The sequence below is a fragment of the Parasteatoda tepidariorum genome, chromosome X2 (genome assembly GCF_043381705.1).
Source record: "Parasteatoda tepidariorum isolate YZ-2023 chromosome X2, CAS_Ptep_4.0, whole genome shotgun sequence".
Taxonomy (NCBI): domain Eukaryota; kingdom Metazoa; phylum Arthropoda; class Arachnida; order Araneae; family Theridiidae; genus Parasteatoda; species Parasteatoda tepidariorum.
Window position 1 is genome coordinate 44,454,755 of NC_092215.1, and position 21,442 is coordinate 44,476,196.

At 30.3% G+C, this 21,442-nt stretch overlaps 1 protein-coding gene across 1 annotated transcript in view; it reads right to left on the reverse strand.

Moving 5' to 3' along the window:
- Window positions 1-12,198, reverse strand: part of LOC107443635 (lysosome membrane protein 2) — a 123,096-nt gene extending 110,898 nt beyond the window's left edge. Inside the window, exon 1 of the mRNA XM_016057571.4 lies at window positions 11,576-12,198. Coding sequence (XP_015913057.2) covers window positions 11,576-11,764 — 189 coding nt within the window. The 5' untranslated portion in view covers window positions 11,765-12,198. The remainder of the gene's footprint in view (window positions 1-11,575) is intronic.
- Between the last annotated feature and the right edge of the window lie 9,244 nt (window positions 12,199-21,442).

The window sequence follows — 21,442 nt, forward strand, 5'->3', positions numbered from 1 at the left end:
ATTTCGCTATATTTGAAAGATATTTTTCTGACATACATATCAAAAATATTTTTATTACAAGAATGTACTTTAAATTTTCTTATTTATATAAATCTTGTAATTTTTTTAAATGCATGGAAATAAACTTTTAAAATCATTTTGATTAAAAATCCTTAAAAATATATATTGTATTTATTTAGAGACAGTGTTTCGAACTTTATAAATTTCCTTTAGTTTGCTATAAATTTTTAAAATTATAAAGCAGGACTAATCTCCTTATCTCATTCATGTATAAACCATTTGAGTGAGTTTTGTTAATTGTGAAAAATGCATTGACAGATACTTTTATTTAATTCTCTAAAAATATTTTAATTGCTAAAAACTAATTGATTAAGTTTTTTCTTCACTGAATTTATATTACATTTTTTAATAGTCATTGTCATAGTTTTTTTAATAGTCACGTATGAATAGAATTTAAAAATCATTCGTAACAGTTTTATCTCTACATTGCTGATATTCTCTTGTGGTAGTGAAATGAATATTAATAGTCAATTGTACACATGTTTAGAAGAACTTAATTGGAACTAGAAAGCTAGAACTTGAATTGTCATTAAAATAAATATCAAGCAGTTTCAATTCTTTTTTTTCACTTATTAAGATAACTTTAAACTAGTTTCAGTAAACAAGAAGAGTATAAAATTAATGTATTACTCTTAATATTATTAAAAAATAAAATATTCCTCGAAATAAGGAAAAAATGGCTGGTATGAAGTGTTGCTAAAAGATTAGAAAGCTGTATTTTCTAATTATATGTTTTTTTCTCGAAGAGCACATTTTTTTTTATCTGATATTATTCAGAAGTAGTTATCTTAAAAAATTAAAATGTTTGTTTTATTAGAAAAGATTTGAGAAGCACGTTTATGCTTCAAAAAGAAATGCAACGCAAGCGCTCTTTAGTTTTGTTGAAACTGAAGGTAATTATAATTGTAAAAAAATATTTTCAATTCAATACTACTTTTGGTTTAGTAAGTGATCATAAATGGGAAGTTATTACAAAAACTGAAATTTTGAGAAGTTTTGGATAAATTTTGAATGTAGAATTTAAAAAAAGAGAAAAAAAATTTAAAATTTAATTTTTAAAAAGCACTTTGAATATAAAAAAGTTTTATAAATACGAGAACGGTGGACAAAACAGGATATCTCAGGTTTCTTTTCAAGCAACTTCATAGACAGAACTGGTTAAATTTGCTTTAGCTTTACTTTTTACTTCAATTAAATTTTAATGTAAAAAAGATTTTTGAGTGTAAATTTGTTATTCTATAGAAGTACGTAAAAATCCTGATCGGATGAAACTGGGTATTTATAGAAACTATAAAATAAAATTACTTTTTTTCATACTGAAATATTTTTTTCTGGTTCTGTTAATATTATGACTTTCGTACACTGAGATACTTTCGGGAGTTTAAAAACAAAGACTAAGAATATATTTAGAATTTTTCATATAATAAGATAACGGATTATATTTAAGAATCGAAACAAAATTTTCATTATATTTCTCTGTTCTGCTATAGGCTTCGTGTGCCTATCGTTGATAGTTGATTATGAGGGATCGTATAATACAATCAAATATTGATGTAAGAAATACTAATCTAAATATGAAAAGATAATATGAAATATTAGATTGAATCCCAGAATGTGATCATCCAATCATTAGATCGAAAGTTATTCAGGGTAGTCCATTTTTTGCATTTCATATCTAGAAAGAAAAACGTGGGACACTAAATTTTCGTAATTAACTTCAGTTGCCTTAGAAAACTTCCTTAAGTACTTTGTTTCATGTATGAAAAATTTTTCTCCCTTTTTATACTAATTTAAAATATGTTTTTAACCCCTTTTATTATTATTATTTTTGTCTGAAGTAGTTGTCAGAAAGTTGTCAAAATGTCGATAGTCGTTGTCAAAATTTCGATTATTTTCCTCAATGCCTCGTCGTTTGATATTAACACTAATACTAAGCATTTAGAATGAGTTTCTTAATGCTATAGCCTGTATTACCTCCTCATTTGAATAAGTTATAGATTACATCTTTAACTATTTTCCTGTATTCTGATCTAGTCTGTTTATAAATTTCGCATAAGTTTTGAAGCATCAAGAAAATTATTCATTTCGTCAGAATATAAGTGAAAAATTAAAAATCTTTCCTTCTCAATTTTTACCTAATTTTTCAGCGACATTTATTTTAAACCTCTTTAGAGCACTATGAACTTTGTAGTTCCTTACTTTGAAAAATTAAAACTTGCTAACCAGATTGAGTGGAAGGCTTTACACGCCAAAATTTTCATTTTCAGTTAGATATATTCAGATATAAAAATGTCTTTTACAACATGTCATTTGAACATTAGTGCGGTATAACCCAGCCCTGGGTATAACCGGGCTCACTGAAATCTAAAATTAACCCAAATACATGCGTTTTTTATGAATTAGAAATTTATGGTAGATTAAAAATAATCATGCTTTTCAGACAGATTTGCCTGACCTTGACATGGAAAATATAGTTTTATTCTTACGTATTAAATTAGGAAAATTAGGCACATTATTAAAGTTCTGTCTAAGGAGAAGACTAGACAAAAGTTTAAAAATAATGTTAAGTTCTCAATATCTTTGCTACTCAATATCTTTGCTTTGCTTACCTTATCGTGTATCAAAAACGTAACAGCTGTAGATTTCCTTATGATAAACTCGAATTATCCCAAAAGTAAACTTGATTACTCAAAAGATTTATTAACTCTGCAGCAATACAGCTGTTTTCATTCAGTCTTGTTTCGAACAAATCTTTGAAGAAAATCCTCTCCAGAATTCTTACACAACTATAAAATCGCAAGAAACATTTCCTTGTTTTCCCAAAAATAATTTAGAATATAACTTGGAGTGTTATTTCCACTTTTTTAAAAAATATATCCTTGCGACCCACAGTTGATTTATCTTTTGAGACCAGGCATTGAATATGTAGGACATTTTTTTTTATACAATTTTATCATTTAAAAAATTTTTTTAGAATTTCAGTTTGTGCATGTCTTTACAAAGAGATTGTCTATGTAGTCTATGTAAAAATATATTTCTAGATCTTTTTTATTGAAATTAATTACAATAGAAAATAATGTATGAAATTAGATTCCAGTAACTGTTTGGACAGTTTTGTGGAATAAAAATCTCATTTGAGTAGAGTAGATTTTGTTCCGTGACGAAAATTTGTAGAAATGCACACTTATATCCAGGGTTTGACTTTTACCGGACACGGTTTAAAAAAAAAAAACTTGGTTTTACCGGCAAATACCATGGCGAAAAACTGGTATACTATTAGGCCTTGTTTATTTACAGAAATGCTGGTTTGTTACTTATAACTGATAGGAACTTATTTTATTTCCTTTCTGTAGCTAATATCGAAATTGGGCGATGAAAAAAATTGTAAAGAGCAAATAGTTATTTAATTCAAAAATTTTACGTCGTCTCTTATTACTTTTCATTAAAACTAACGATTTCATAACTAACAACAAATTGCCATAACATAATTTTTTGCAAGATGCAAAGAAAAATATAGATAAAGTGCAAACAGCTTTGACTTCACCAATGACACAATGTTGATCAATAGTTAACTATTAAAAGGAAAAATAGTCTGCATGATAGATTGTGATCGACAAAAGGTGTGTACTTTTGAAGTGCACAGTAGAATTTCAAAAAACAGCAGAGAATTTTTTTACGGATTAAGACTACTTACCCGGTGGTCGCAGACATATGTGCATTATAAACATTCCAATTTAAGATTTCAAAACGAAAATAAAATTTGTGTTTTTCACTTTTCTAATATTAATATCAGAAAAAGTCATTTATTTTTATTTCAAGTAATATTACTCACTTAAAAAAAGTATTTCTGGCAATAGCAAAAAATAGTTGCCAGAGCGGTAATTTTTTACTTGTAATAAACATTCATTTTTGTTGCATTTAATATTATCAATTGGTGGGGATCTCATCTAGTTTTATTGAATTTTTACTGTATTATAGAGTAATTATAATAAAGCTCTATAACAGAAAAAAATAAATGTAAAAGATTAAAAAGGACAAATTTGAAAATATTTTTTTATTAGGCATAGCAGGACAACTTCAACCCTCGCAAAAATTTTTAGAACTTTAGTTCTTAAAATAATCAGATATTGCAGTAATGTTTACAAAACTACTTTTCTTATGTTCCAAACTATTGTTTCAGAACTGCCTTAAATGCACGCTATAAGATGTTCTGGAAGAAAAAAAAACCAGAAAGAATAAGTTTTTCTGTCGATGGAAAAAAATATGTTTATTTTTACAAAAAGTTATAAAGCAAAGGAAAATTTTTTAAGACGGTAAAAACAGTGGGGAAAAACAAGTTTTTCTCAAGACTGCGAAATCCTTGGTAAATACCGGTAAAAACCTCACGTGGTAAGTACTATTCCTACACTGCTTATATCCTACAAAGCATACCAATATACCCTACATTAAAAATATTCGTTAAAAATTTATAAAAGTTATTTTTTAATTGTTTTTTTTATAATTTATCGCACTTATCAGTTAATTTCTAATCTTATTTAAGAAAAAATTACATTTTATGCCATATTATACCTCGGAAGGTTAAAGCAAATTTTTTTAAATCACATTTTTACAGTAAACCACCTTACGAATACGATGGCTAATCTAATCTGGCTATAAATGCTTTTAGTAGTTATAATTGCATATATATATATATATATAATATCAGATTTCAATTCTAAAACGTAGGTTCATGATGAAATTACATAATTCATAAACCCCGAAAAAAACGTGTCTTAAGGGATACGCCGAAAGCATTATAAACAGTCCATTGCAATGTTATTCGAAATAAAATTTAATGAAGGTTACGATATAAGAAAGAAACTTTAAGTTGGATGCTGTATATCTTATACTTTAAAAAAAATACTATAAAAATGCTTGGACAATTCTCTGACGTTTCATTTGGAAATTTTTTTCACGTCCCGATTTCTCTTCTTCTTGCAATCATTAATTTGAAGATTTTTTTCCCCTAATACTACGAAACTCCTGTTGACCTTGAAAGAACATTAAATCTTCAAATCATTGTTGGTTACGCGATTACATAATTTACGTAATCGCTTATTTTAGTGAAAATTATATGCATATTATAGATAGAAAGGGATATATACGTTACGTATGAAGGAAGTCATGATTTGAAAGAAAAAAAATGTACTTTTTAATTAGATTGCATGTTGATTAAGGTGAAATGATCCTTAAATCCTTTAACGGTAATTAAGAATAAAAGTATGCAAATATTGAAACTACCTAACTTCTCTTTGGGAGAAAGTTATGGAAGTTACACAAAAAAACTCAAAAGAGATACCATTGAAGTTTTTTTTATATGAAATTAGCCTTTCTGACTCGCGATAACGAGATTACATTTCTCATTATTTTACTGTTAAGTGAAAATACTATCGGGCCTGACTTCTTCCTTCATTCAAGAGTCCTGAACCAGTTATTTTTTAACAATACATGTTTAAATTTTTAAAACCATAAATCAGGCATTGAGTTTGATACTAACGCACATTTCTATATATGCAACAAAAACTCGATATAACAAGTGCAGTCTATTAGTTTCTAAATCACTTATTCTATTGCTCATGCTAAAAGCACGAAAATTGTTTATTAAAAATTAAGCCTTGGGACTGTTTAGGGACCTTTTTGTTTAAGTGACCAATATCATGCGAGAGAGCCGTGATGGCTCAGGGGATAGAGCGTTCGCCTTCCAATGAGATGAACCGGGTTCAAACCCCGGCGATGGCTGGACGATACGAATTCCGCATCCGTCTTGCACCAACCACAGTGCTGACATGAAATATCCTCAGTGGTAGACGGATCATGGGTTAGAGTCCTCTTTCCGTCAGGCTAACCGTGGGTGGTTCTCGTGGTCTTCCTCTCCATGTAACGCAAATACGGATTAGTTCCATCAAAAAGTCCTCCACGATGGCAAATTTCAACCAATACTTCCCTTGTAGGAGTTCCCTTGTCTTCTGTACTGGGTTCAAAATTTCAAGGCTACGTAGGACATTAGCAGTTGTAAACCCTAAAATTGGGTCTGTTGTTGAACGACGGTTATAAAATAAAATATCATGCGAGAAGGAGAAAAAATTTATTTTCGGTATCAATAAGAGTGAACATCATTTCACCTTATTTTCTTATTACAATCTTTTAAGTAAATAAAGAAAAAATAAGTGATTAATAACAAGTCGAATTGTTTTCCCCTTTACAAAAAAAAAATTCCTATTTTTTGAATTTCAAAACAATTTTGTTTATCACGTATCTATTATGTTCTGTTATTATTCCTTTCTCTGACAAAAAACCTCATTGACGTCAAAAGTGGAGTTTCAATGTCACACTTCATTTTAATGCAACTCAAATGCAATTGTTAATTCATAATCACTTTGGCCAACCGTCATTACATCTCAGAAAATATTTGATAATGATGTGTAAGATTTCATAAGCAAATTAAAGAAATAGTCAAACTAACACATTCAAATTTACTAATCCGATACTAAATTGATTTTGGTTCATCTACGAAGCAGAAATGAACTTAAAAAGAAGCAGGATTGAATTCATTGCATTAAAGTTGCAAATTTTTACGATTTTAGAATTCCAGATAATAATATGCCTTAAATAGATGTTCCATAGCGCGTATTCATCCTATTTTTATAACAAATCTTATAACAATTGTTTTAAAATCCTATATGTAAAGTTTAACTTTTTTTTATCAGTCTTTAAAACATGAAACAATGGTTTAATTTAACGCGTTCAAGTTGCAACTAGTTCTCATGGTATAACGGTTCAAGGAAGCAATGCTATGGTTTACTATACTATTTATTCTATTTTTTCATGTGCATGTTTTTGTAACAGAAATATTTCTTGATATTGCCCATGTATCTGCTTTAAAGAAATTATTTAACTAATAACATTTCTTAATTTAGTACAAAAATTAAAACTCAAAATTTAAATATATCACTTAATTTATAAATAAAAGTGTAAAACGTTTAAAGTTAGTAAATAAAAACCCACTAAAGGATATTTGAGATTAAACATTAATTTTGATCGTTTTTTTATGAGAAAAAATTTTCTACGTACACGAATGCTGATAAAAACTTTTTTAAAACACTAGGAGAGATGTAAACCAGTTTGCTCATATGCTCAGCTGCTTCAATCTCTTAGAAATTTTAGAAACTAAATTAATATGCAGTGGTTAATGGAGCTCAATATGATTGTATTGAGCCGTGGTGGCTCAAGGGATAGAGCACTCACCTCCCAATGAGAGTTCGAATTCCAGCGATGGCTGGTCGATACGAATTCTGCACCCGGCTCGCGCCGACCACAGTGCTGACGTATAAATATCCTCAGTAGTGGATTGATCATGAGTTAGAGTCCCCTTGCCATCAGGATAATCGTGGGTGGTGTTCATGGTTTTCCTCTATATGTAACGCAAATGCTGGTTAGTTCCATCAAAAAGTGTTCATTGAAGGCAAATTTCTCGAAATACTGGACCCAGGAGTTCCCTTGTCTTCTGAATAGAGTTCAAAATTACGAGGATGCGGAAGTGAACAGTGATAGTTGTAAACTCAAAATTGGGTCAGAGATAAATATTATTGTATAGTAATTGAATAACATGCTTGAAGAACGATATATTTTGTGTTCAATTCTTAATGCTCTTAAGGTATTGGTTTATAAATGAGTATAGCGGTAAATATTTAATTTTTACATTCTGTCCACTGTTTCATGTCATGAGGACTTACATTTTTAAAAATGGGTCGAGAGTATAAAACGCGTTTGTTAAGTACTATTTTTGAAATTATTAAAATTTATAAAGCTGTAGCAACTGCGCTTCTGTGGTTGTTAATAATCAGTTATTTTAATTGTCAGCATGAGTATATTAAAAGACTTCGATTGCGCAAATAGTTAACGTCAATTCCAAACTGCATTCAATTTCCACAGTCAGATATTTTTTAAATCTACGAAATATTCACGAATAGTGTGGGGGGGAAGCCATTGGACCAACTGAACGAAAGTGGTTATGTCAGTGGTTTAATTTTTTTCGTCTATGAAACAATAAATGATAGAGCTTTTTTGGGCGGAACACTAGCACCATTAAAAAAAAAAAGTTAATTAGCAACTGTGTGTATACTAACAAAACAAAAAAAAATTTAATTATTTTAAAATTATTTAATGTGTGGACTGAAATATTTAATAAGATGAAATTTTAAAAAAAGAACTCTTGTTATAAACGATGAAAATAGTTCAGAAAAACTTAATTCTTTATTCTTTAATTTTGATCTTTTGAAAGAAAAACTCGATGAGAAGTACTTCTAAAATTTTAATAAATTCGTAATCTTTTCATGATTTACACAATATACAGTTATTGAAATATATATGTAGGGGAGAGTCGGGTAGCCCCGCTCACTTAAGGAGTATTGCTTATATTTCTGTATAATACTAAATAATAATCAACAATTTTGTATGTTTCTATTGTTTTATCATCTAATTAAATAATGCAAAAAGAATGAACCAAAAAAAGAANGTTAACAGCTTCATAAATACTTAAAACTTTGAATAGAATATTTTTTTAATATAACAATTAATGTCTGATGGCCCATTGACTTGAAAAAATATTCTATACATATGAAACTGACAGTGGGCGAGGGTACCCGCTGGGCGGGGCTACCCGACTCTCCCCTATATATATATTTTAAATTTGCTACCTTTTTCTTTCGCATTTTTACAAAGTTCATAGACAAGCGAAATATTAAGCTATGGATTGATTGTATATAAATATTATTTCTGGTTAAAAATATTGGATCTCTCGAAACCATTGTCATCCTTCTACAGAACCCTTTGTTTCCGAGGAAGGATGCACACGTGAGTTCTATGAAGCCACATGTGTGTATCCTTCTTATGGTCATTTAGAAGGGTACTAACTCAGGATCATTTTACCCTAATTAAACTGTATATCCTTCCGAGACCTTTAGATAAAGACTAATTTTTACTTAGTAATATGTAGAAATTTAAATGCGATGAAATATTTAAAAATAATGTGTTTTTAATTATTCTTAATGATAAATTTTAACATTTTTTGCGTACTACAGAACTCTTTATAGTGAATTTCTTGACATAAAACAAACTGCACTAAATTCAAATAAGATTTTTATGCCGTAGAACTGTTCAAAAGTTTAATTCAATCTTGCTCGTTACCTTTATTGTAATTTTCAGAAAATTCTAACAAACGAGAGTAAATATTTTTTATTGTGACAAAGACAAAAATATCTTTGAAGTTATGAAATTTTACCAAATGCTGTCCAATATATTGAACGTTTGTTCTCAAGATGCAGTATAAAGGACTAAAAAACTGAAGTGCCTGATGTTGAAAAATGTCATTTCCGTACGCATACGACTATGCTAATGTGCAAGGTATTCTTAAAACACTAAAAACTACTCTATTTCTAAGTTTTTAAAATGGTAAAAATTTTAACATATAATTCAATTTCTTGTCAGATTTTTGATAACAATTTTATTGCAATATTGTATACTTTTATAAACACTGAGTTCGAAAGAAAAATTCGGAAGATAATGTCACTCATTTCTTGAACACGGAAATTAGAGTCATTTATCGTATTAAACTGACGTATAATTAAGGAAAAATAGGTGAAAATAATTCTTAGAACTGACTCTGCAGATAACTTGAGGAAAAACTTACACAATTAGAAATATCAGGCTCATAGATCTTCAATTTTTCTTAGATTTAACTGCATTTCCTTACATATATGAATGTTGATTTGTGGACACAGGTGAATCTTGTCTAGTTATAAAATGGGATTTAAGGATTGACTTGTAAGATAGCAAGCATTTCTCTTTTTTCACGCAGGAGTTTGAATTTTAAGCCAAACAGATGGTTTTTATCTCATTCTAAACTATGTAATTTTAAATTATTAGAAACAAGTTTTTGTGAAATCAGTCGCATAGTTTGAGGAAGGTAAATTCAAATATACGACTTTAGAAGTTTTCTAGCTTAAACTATTTTACCAACTTCGATACAATTTTATATTTTATTATTTAAAATTCGCATGGTTTAAAATAATTTAAAAATTTGTATTCCTTGGAATTCAAAATCTTTTCAACAAACTTACTATTTTTCAGTTACAGGCTTAAAATCAGAAACTATTTTCTTAAGAAATACCCAAATGAAACTAATTATTAATAAAAAAAATGTTCAGTTAACTTATGAATTATAGATTTAATGAATTTGGCAACGTATGTTTCACATACTCTTAACATTCAGATTATGAAATATACTCCGATGAAAAAATTCAAATGGTTATATAAATCTCAAAGCACACAATAACTATTTTGAAGACAAATTGTTTAAAAAGCTATCTTATTATAGAAACTAATAAGTGTCTTCTAGATCTATTTGAAGAGAACCCCTTAATAGTTTATTAAATCAGCGTCAGCGTTTGATAAACAAGTCTAGTTATTAGATGGAATATACAAATGCAGTTGAGTGATACCATGAACAGTCTCTTAAAGTCAATCAGTTTAAGTGTCAACAGTGCCATCTATCGCCATTACTTATAAATCTAGATTAACTCGCGTTCCACAGTATATTAATCTAAAGTTAATAAGACTGAAATTTTTTTGATGAGTTCGGATCTTTCAAGTCAAATCTAGCTTAACTAGTTTTAAGAAAATATATTCTAGTTTTAGAAGAATCTAGTTTTACTCTTAATTCATGGAATATAAATTATGAATTAAACATTTCACTCTGGTACTGCGTTACGACATAAAACAAATTTGAAGATTTTAATGCTATTCTGTAACAGGTTCAGCATTGAAATTTAATAAAAAGTTTCATTACATTGTTTCTTTTAGATATATTTTATTACCTTCATTTTTGGAACAATTTTATTACCTTCATTTTCATTTTTATTACCTTCATTTTGTATTGCGTTAAACTCATTTAAATTTAGTCGCTGAAATAAGAAACTTCTAGAAATTTAACACATTATGCACAACCACAAAAAAGTGGTTTCTATATCATAAATACCTGTATGAAAAAGTGCAAATTTTTAATATCAAGTAGATATCTTTCTAACCTATCTTTTTAGCATTAAAAAACACTGATTTTGCCTCAGATTCAAATATAAATATTTATATTAATATATTATGGCAAACAAAACTATCTTATTTCTGAAAAATAAATTCCAATAATGAAACACTTATTCTTCCCCTTTTTTCAGTTAAAATAGAGGAACCACCATTTTAAAGGGACGCTAAATACAAATCAGTGAAATACCAGTTGTGAGCCCTTACTACAAAATTGTGTGCTCACATTCGGGAAATTTAGCTTCAAACTCAATACTTTTGGAAGCTCTATATTTTAGTAACTCACAAAACTATATTTTTAAATATTGAAAATTAGAAAATAATCAAAACAACTGAAATAATACTAACATAAAATAAGTTTTAAGAAATTATAAAAACATACCTTTGCTATTAAGACTCTAAACAAATTCGGAAAAATGGAATATCCCACAATACCAATAACAGAAAATGTTATTCCTAGCAAAAGTAAGACTGTTCTTAATTTCTTGCTTCTAAGCACAGATGCAGGCCTCTCAATTGAAACTGGGTCCTTTAAAAGACAGTCTTGTGAGATGGACATTACTCTTGCCATAATTTAAAAATTAAGAAATGTATTATCTTAACTAATCAATATTTTCCTATCAAAAATACAGACATCAGAACCAGAACAAAAATAAAGAGATTAATTTATATCAACTTGCGTATATGCTTTACCATATGCGCAGTATGAACAAATTATAATTTCTAAATGTCAGTGAAAGTAGTTTCTGTAGCCAAAGTATTAAGATAAGACAGATAAGGTCACAGGTTCATGCTAAGAAATTACTAAAAAACACAGCTTTTAAGCAAATCGCCTAAAAGCTCTTATTTTAAGTTTGGTTTAGTTGTTAACGTTACATTAAAGTTACACTATTGGACTATTGAATCTGGAATTCATCCTTAATGATGATTCGAAGGCAATACTAAATGCGCAAATGCAGACTTCACTACTAATTTCATTAGAGAGCAGAGATTGGTAAGAGTCATCCAGCCGTCATACCACACTACCAACCCGTTCAAGCATGGAATTTCCAGGCTCTTGAACCACCGGGGACATTACGTAACAGAGGATTTCAAACCACTGACACAATATCAGAAAAAGTATCCTCCTTAAGCTTAGGGAATTGAACCTCAATCCAAGCCGTAGTAGACGAAAAACACGCCAATTACTTGCCCTTATTTCAAGTAAAACCAACGCAATCACAAGTAATTGATAAATTATAGTTTCAAATTTATAATATAGCTCTTACGGAGCCAAAATGGCTTTAAGAATAGAAGTCTCACTTCTCAATAAAACGAGTCGATCCTGTATCGAATCCTGGAAATGGCTTGTCAATTCCTATTCTGCTACATGCTCTTACCGACCACAGTACTTACTTAAAGTCTCTCCAGTGGTGAATGAATCAGGGAATCACGTCTTTAATAATTATCTAATGTAGCATATATACATGCACTACATAACATAAGTATTGAGGTCTTCGTGGCTACATCCTATTGTCTTTTCGATAAACTCTCTGAAGTGAAGCAGTAACAAGTTCGTCTCCAAACTCAAGATGAACCTTTGGCTTTTTTATATTGTCTTTATATGAGATGGGTGAGGGAGTTAGGTGAGGAAGTTTACATATCAATTTGAGCAGGGTTAACATTCCTAATATTGAACGTAGAACCACGAAGTTAAGCATCACTGGCTTCGGTCAGTATGCGGATGGGTGACCACTTTGATCAGCCTACGTAGGGACCGAATGTGCGCGGTATCGGTTCTCGTTAAACTGTTCTACCGTAAAGTGCTCGACTTCGTGCACAGGTAGTCGGGCTACCAAAGCAGGGGGGCCATCCCCTCTGAAGAAGATCAAAATTGCGATGGTATGTCTTAGGATCATTCGCAAGGATGTTCCCCCGACCGTTGCCAATAGCCCATTGTGCAGCTCCAGTGCGACCGTAAATAATGTACCCACCTACCTAATATTGAACAAAGAAATCTATGCATCTAATAAAAAGTAATAAATTTTAAATTGCCGGATTGAGCAGATCACCGAAGTGAAGCATCACTGGCTGCGGTCAGTGTGCGGGTGGGTGACCACTTTGATCAGTCTGCTTGGGGACCAAAGGTATGCGGCATTGGTCCTCGTTAAACTGTTCTACCGTAAAGTGCTTGACTCCGCGTGCAGGTCGTCGGGCTACCGAAGCGGGGGTGCCATTCCCTCCGCAGAGGATCAAAATTGTGATGGCATGTCTTCGGATCATCCTCAGGGATGTTTCCCAGACCGTCGTCAATAACCCATTGTGCAACTCTAGTACGACGTAAATGAACAACAACAACAGCGAAATTGCCGGGTTGACAAAAGGCATACGGTATGCAAATTTAAAACCGATAACACGAATTACAGATAGACAGAGGAGAGAAATGAAAAGAGAATCGATGGTTACGATAAGAACCGAACCTACTACCTTCGAACTTCGTAGTATTTAGATTAAGTGCAGTAATTCTTTCAGAATTTATGCAAGCAGAACAGGCTTTTGTTGACAACCTAAAACTTGCAATAAACTTCTTGTAAATTGTATTTATGGTTGCGCATATGTACGCAGTTTCTGTGCGCCTTACAAAGTCTGCTGGGTGTATTTCACGTGGTTGGTTTGTCGGTCAGCAGGATCAAACTCGTGATCCTCAGTTTTCAGCCAACGATACGATGTAAGTACGGTAGGTACTTTAATTGCATTGCACTGGAGCTTCACAATGGGCTATTGGCGACAGTCTGGGCATCATCCCTGAGGATGATCCGAAGACATGCCATCTCAATTTTGTTCTTCTACAGGAGGGGTGGCTCTTCTGCTTCGGTAGCCCGACTACCTGCGCTTGACGTCTAGCATTTTACGGTAGAACAGTTTACCGAGGGCCGATACCGCTCATCCGCGGTCCCTACGCAGGCTGATAAAAGTGGTCTCCCACCCGCTTACTGACCATCGACAGTGATGCTTGACTTCGATGTTCTACTGGGAACCGTGTCTTTACGATAAGTCCACTGTGGAACTCCAACGATACAAGCGTCACCCTAACTGACTGCTCCTGACCTGTGTAGCACTTCCATTTGAAATACAGAAAACAAGGGTACTACTTGGTGCTGTCTCTCCTATTGTGCTATCTGTCCTTTTCTACTTGACGAAGATTTACAAGCCTGTTTTAAGCACACAAGCCTGAAAATTTATGTAATTGCAATAACCAATAACCAATACAGAAAACAAAAATTGTAGAAGGACAGCACAAAAGGAAATGAAAAATTGGGCACTAATCGAACCGCCGGAACGTAAAATACATATTTATTTATTTATTCATTCATACATGAATAAATACTTCACCAAATGCAAACACAAACGCAGCACAAAGTGAGAAAAAATCTCCGTAATCTGGAAGTATTGCCAAATGCCATGAGGCTCAGAAATAGTTTGAATTCCATCGTAAATCTATATTGTATCTCTGTTCTTGTCCTTCTTCATTTTGTTTTACAACTTGACAAGGGGATATTAGCCATTTTTTGCAATAAACAAACAAACCTGTTTAAGGATGTGCAACAACGCATAAATAAGTAAAATCAATTTAAAAAGGGTTTATAAGCCGTTCCTTTTATTGAGTACGCAGGCTGAGTGAGGAGTTAGTTGGTTTTGTGGATGTTTCAAAAAATAAATTTTAGTTGGACGACAAGGCTGTTGGATTTCGTGGTAGCATGTCGTATTTGAAGAAGAGCCTCAGAGCTCAAATAAATCTTGATAGGCTAAATTAAGCCTTACCTATTGAAACGCAGTGATATAAGCGAAAGCAGAGAACACGCCGCACTTTACTATACTCAATACTCAATAAATTTTAGTTTTAACTTGAAATAAATCAACCAGTCCCTGCGAAAGAGGCGGGCGATAGCCTAAAGGTAAGCGGGGGGGGGGAGCCGAACGAGACCCTGGTTTAATGCTCTGTAAATTATTTATTTCCTCCTTTTTTTAAAATTTGTCTACTTTAAAAAACCTTTGCAGATTATTTTTTATTAATTATATATTCACTTTTTTCATGGTTAAAAGTTCTCTAAATAATGGTTTTAATAAAGATTGAAAGAAGAGCAAACAAGCCAATAATCTCAAAAGGTGAATGAAAGAGAAAAACTGGGGGAGTAGTGACCTTCAAGAATGACCATGACCTCAAATTTTGTGTCAAACGTACTCTTAATATAAAGTGAATCTGCTGATACAAATCTTAATACCTGTAGAAAGTACTTTTATTTCGTCTCAAAATGTAATTTAAATTGAAATTTTTCTTCCAAATCTCCTCAGATTTTTTAAGAAATTGGGACTATTTAGGAACAAGACCAAAGGTTAATTTCCAAAATGCTTAGATAATTACCAGGATCATAATAAGTTTTAAGTAAACAACAAGAAACATGTACACTTTTACAATATCTTATATATTTTTTTCCTCGATACATATTTGAAATAAATATTAAAAGATTTTCTGAGAAACTAAAGTAAGACTTTTTTTCGCTAAAAATATTGCCCCATAGAGGCTTTCTGTTCATCTGATTTATCTAAACGTTTATTATTTTGTATTTAGCGTTGCACGTAGTTTCTTATTTATCTCTATATTTGTTTTCCTATATAGTTTTATGTACTAATAATAGTCTGAGTAGAGAATATCTAATCTTTCCCAAAAGTTATTTGATAGGAATAGTCATTTAATATTACTATGACGACTGCCCGTTCGTTTAATAATGTGTTTTATATAAGGTCATTTTTGATTTATTTTAAACAGTTATTTTAAGAAAATATATTTCATAACGATTTATTAAGAGTACGCTTCGTCATGAAAACTGTCATCATGAGTAATTTTAGATACAGCGAGTGAGTAAAGTAAGAATGAAGAATTAAAGGATACCAATCAGTAAATAGCAATAAATAGTCATAAAGTAAGTCAGCAATAAATAGCAGTGAATTTGTTTATAGGCAAATCATTGAAGAACATAGTGAGTTTCATAGTATCTATCCCAAGTAGCACACATCTCAAAAACGATATAGTAAAAACGCTGTTTCGAATATCGTATGATATCACAGCGAAATATTGTGCAGTATAAAAATGAACACCGTTTCTAATATTCTTTGATGTTCCAAAAAGATATTGTTCGATATTTCAAAAAACGTTGCCACACGTTGATCGATATCTCTCAGCATTTACAACGATCGATATCGTCAACACGATAAATACGAATGCTGTGGAATGCTGACCATCATCACCATTGTGTTATTTGTAAAACGAAAAAATATAGCGTTTGAAAGGATTTTCAGACCCAGATTTTCAAACCCAATTACCACAAAATTCCTGTTTCTCACCAAGATTTCTAAAAAGGAAAAAAAAACAAGAACCCGCTACTCACATAGAGAGAAAAGTACTATGTGGGTACATGCATACTGAATGGGTTGAAAAACAGGAAAATATATTATGAAAGATTTAATGTTCGTGTACTATTTGTTTCAGCTAAGCACTGGCTGGCTAGGTTCATCAAAACTCAGTACTTAAAAGTTTCCCTAATAATTGAATAGTAATGGAATTTTCTTTCTTTTAATCATGACTGAATTTTCAATCAAAACATATTTTTTTCTCTTTAAAATAAATAGTTTTCTATAAGTCTAGTCGCAAAATTTTACAGAAATGAGTTAAAAGACTACCTTATGGGTTAAAGTCAGATTGATTTTCATTTGAGATTTCAAAAATAAAAATAGCTGGCTAGAAAGTGCTTGAAGAAATTTTCAAAAATGCTTAATTTTCCGGAGAGAAATTTCTGCAGTGATAACGCAGAAATTTGCTTGAGAAAGAAGAACAGAACTAAAGAAATTCTTGCATATTCTTTGCTGAAAAATGGAAATATTTTGGAATGCTCTTCAGTATACAGGATGACACGCATTTTCAAGTTGCACTGTGTAGTGTCGTTCCAAAGAACTCTTCTCGCAACGGAGTCAGGCAGTGTCTGCTGTTATTTAAACTAGAAAGGTAATAATAGTCTGAAATTAATTTATCTGAAGTGGTGTATTTATTCTGGTAGCATTTCTCGAATTAAAAGTTTGAACTTAGTTTAATCTACATAATTTTTCTTCTGTTTAGTCATTTTAAACGCTTTACATAAGGATTTATTCCATCATACTTTTTAACCACGATTGCATGCTTTAAATAAAATTTAAACAACATGCATTTCCTGCATGTAATTCATATCAAACTTAAATTGGCGAATTTAAATCTTAAATGCATTTATTAGGGTTTGCCACACTTTTTTCCCATAATTTTAATTTTTTTTTACGATAAATTTTTTTTGTTTATTTTTATGATATTAGCTCCACCTGATTACATTTGGCTTGCAGACAAACTTTTATTTATGAACATGGTGCTGCAGTTCAACTTATTAAATTCTGCTTCCGGGATCATAGCAAATATACATAGGGGAAGAAGGCTGGTTTCCGTAGGCATAATGTAAACTAGTCCCCATGGTTTGGTAGGATTCCTATGTATGAAGAAAAAAACAATATTTAAAGGCACAGCAGCTGAAGTTCTTTTGTAACGGGTTTCCACCCTCCTCTCCTTCCAACCATTACAGGGGTTGGGGAGAAAAGGAAAAAAATTTCTTTTATTTATTAATGGTTTGTTCTACATTTTTATACTATTGATAAATGGTACTGTAGTGTTAATAAAGGTTTTCCGTTGAAGAACCATTTATATGATCCATGTTATTACTATGATATTTACCGATGATAAACAACAAAGACAACAGCTTCCCACGAAATTTAAAGTGGTATGAATGGGCATTAAGATCACGTAATAAGCTTCATTTTGCTCGCACTTAAGAAATTCACTGCATGATTATCACGTGTTTAAATTGTACCAAGATGCTTCAAATGCATGAATCTAAAGTAGCGTACCATTTTTCTTTCCTTTTTTTTGGAATTTCAGTTGAAAGAAAATATGTTAACATAAAATTCAAAATGGATAAAAATTCCTAATTGTTACTTTGATGAAAATTGCAGAGGTTTTTCCAAACAGTTCTTAAAAACTAAGCAGCTGAGGTATTGTCAGCAGTTATATTATTTACACACATAAGAGTCAGCAATATTAGCACAATGAAAATTGCATAGCGACAGTCGTATCTAATCAGAAGTCGAAAATTGGACACCTTAGCTGCCTACGAGCATCAAGAAAAAGACGAAACTGATGTTAAGGACATCATGATTATGCAAGAAAAAAAGAATCTGCATCTATTGCGCTAAAAGACCATCATAAAATTCTTTTAAACTCCCGTCTTGCAGAAATTCAATGTAGTGCTCGTAAATTGACACTAGCTGGCCATCATAATGTGTCTTGATATTTCAAACAAAGTCTGCAATCAACGAAAAATTCAACAATTTGTACCAGAATGGAACCATCTGTTAAAAGCAAAATAATTTTTAAGAACAATTATAGAGAGAAGTAGAATAGACATTTTTGGACTGTTAGCTGTCTGTTGTATTAACTTCAGTATTTGCTTGTAACACAGTGTTGCGGCGTTAAATTTTTTCTGTGGTGTAGCACTAAAAATGTAAGCATTTTATGTACACTTTTCCTTTAAAAAATTTACATGTAGTAGTGTTCTATAAATGTTTTCTTCTAATAGTGTATAGTTTAAAGTTTTTCAAAGTATCACTACTTTAAATAAAAGTGTTCACCTAAACATTGAATTAAATTAGAGATCTAACAATTTTTTATCTGCACATTAATATGCGGAGAAAAATAAATGCTTTATTAATTTACAAATACTTTTTTTTTCTAGATCAGCGGTATCTAATTTTCTTCAGCTAAACCCTAAAGTGACCATCTTTCGGTAAAATTCAGATAAAATATATAAAGACAATTGTGAATGTTATAACCAATAAAATACTACTTTATTTTGTAAGTTTAGAAGATTATTAATGATTATTAATGATATAATGGCCATTAATGTTAAAAGATTATTAATGATAAATATTTTTCACCGTTTTATTATTAATAATCTTTAATTTTGTTTTAAGTCTGACAGTTGCATTTACAGTTAGAACTGAATCTAGTCTAGTTATGAATTTGTTTTTACGAAATAATATACATAAGCTAAAATAACAAATAAAATAAACTGCAAAAATAGCAGCAATAAACGTTAGAAATCGTTATTATAAAACCTTATTCCTTTAACAAATTTAGTTATTTTATCCTGTTTTGAAAAGTGCGATGGTAATTGCAAGTTTTTATGCCATAAACTGCAATTAAAAAAATTATATTTCTGAAATTTAACTTGCCATTTCTTTTTTATTGGTATTTAATTTTAATTACTTCATAAAGGCAACCGGAATATTAGTAAATGATTATTGAACGAATCTAAATGAAATCTCGGGTTTCAAAATGCTTTGAAAGAAAACTGCTTAAAAAACGTTTTCACTGGATTATTGTTACAGATAAATTCTGGTATAACATTATTATATCTCAATATATTATATATTCTCTCTATATATACTATATATATACAATATACTAAATACTCTAAAACATGGATTTACACACATATTCTGAATGGCACACGTCTTGTGCGCCAGTTAGGTAATGAATGATGCAATGAATGTGTAATAAATGATTTAAAGGGTTTTAACTTAACAATTTTTTATGCAAACAGTATTAAGCAAATTATCCTTAACATGTCATGTTTGAAGATCTAATAATAAACATGCAAAATAATTTTAATAAATAAATATATGAAAAACGCATAGTATTTATGAATAAAATTCAAAACATCCTACAACTTTGCCAAGAAAAGTATTGACGCAACTTTTTGTAAAGTGCTACCATCCATCTATTGTCTCTACTTAGGTTTTAAGTGAATGGTGATTCCAAATGTAATTAATAAACAAGTGATCAAAATATTTTCAATACACTGTAAAACTTGATTCGATTAGTTTGTTTTTATAATTACCTAAACGTAACCTAAGAAATTTCAGCTCATACGCAGAAAAAAATTCCAAAAGAACATAACGAGTCTAACTTTTCGTAAGCAACTTGAAATAATAAATAATTTTTATTTTATTAAACTTAACATTTTCTTATAATATTATATTGAAACATAAAAGGAATGCATTCGAAATTTTAAAATAAAATTCAATTTGAAATAAAACAATATTAAAAGCTCCTGAAAATTTGACGAGATAGCACCTTGTTACAAATTTAACCTCTAACTTTCAAATTATCAAATATATAAAATATTATTTAAAAAAATTTAAAATCATTGAATGAATATGTAATTATTTTCATAATTATTGATTGTAAAATAGCATTTTAAACATTACAGAAAAATAGTTAATACCTTTTCAACTTCGCGGCAAATACATACCGCTTTCTGCTATCGCTGTTCTTATATTGGTGTATAATACTACGTACGTCTAGGGCGATGTAAACAACAGTTTCATCCGTTTAAATAATTTAATTCACAAATGGATTTAGCTCCCATTTGGAAGGGGAAAGAATGGGGAAAGATGTGGAAGGATACAAAAGAATATTGTGAAAAAAATATATCGCATTTACGATATTTATCAATGATTACAAATAATTTTTTAATGATATTTAATTTTGACTCTGTCTTTTTCAGCAAACATAAATTAGTATGTTCTTTTTCCTTTTTTTTAATTCTAAATTAGCTTTTTATGAAATAAATTAATTAACAGGAATAAATTGTATGAAATCGCGTTATCGATAAATGTCGTACAATATTGTATTCAGGGTGTCACAAATACTTCGATATACTTCAGCATTCACAATGTGAATCAATATTAATCAGTATTTAACAATATCTCTTTGGTACTTGAGATCTACAGTTGCACTTTAAAAAATTCTTCAACGTTTGATCAGATCATAAAACGGAGAATTTAAATTATTCTAGATTTATTTATGTTCATAAATTTCCTTAACCATATTCCATAAAAACATAATATTTACACTTTTATCTCGAAGATAATTCAGGATAAGTATAGGAAACTGCATTCAGTTTAGTTTAGTGGAAGATAAAATTATTCAAATGTAATAACAACATTTCTTTCTAATAATAATTCAAACAAAGTAATTGGTAAATGAGCAAAACATTTTTTTTACCTCTGCTAACTAAACATTTGTAATTTTTAAACCAAACAGTGGTTGGTAAACCTCTGTGTTTAAAACCAT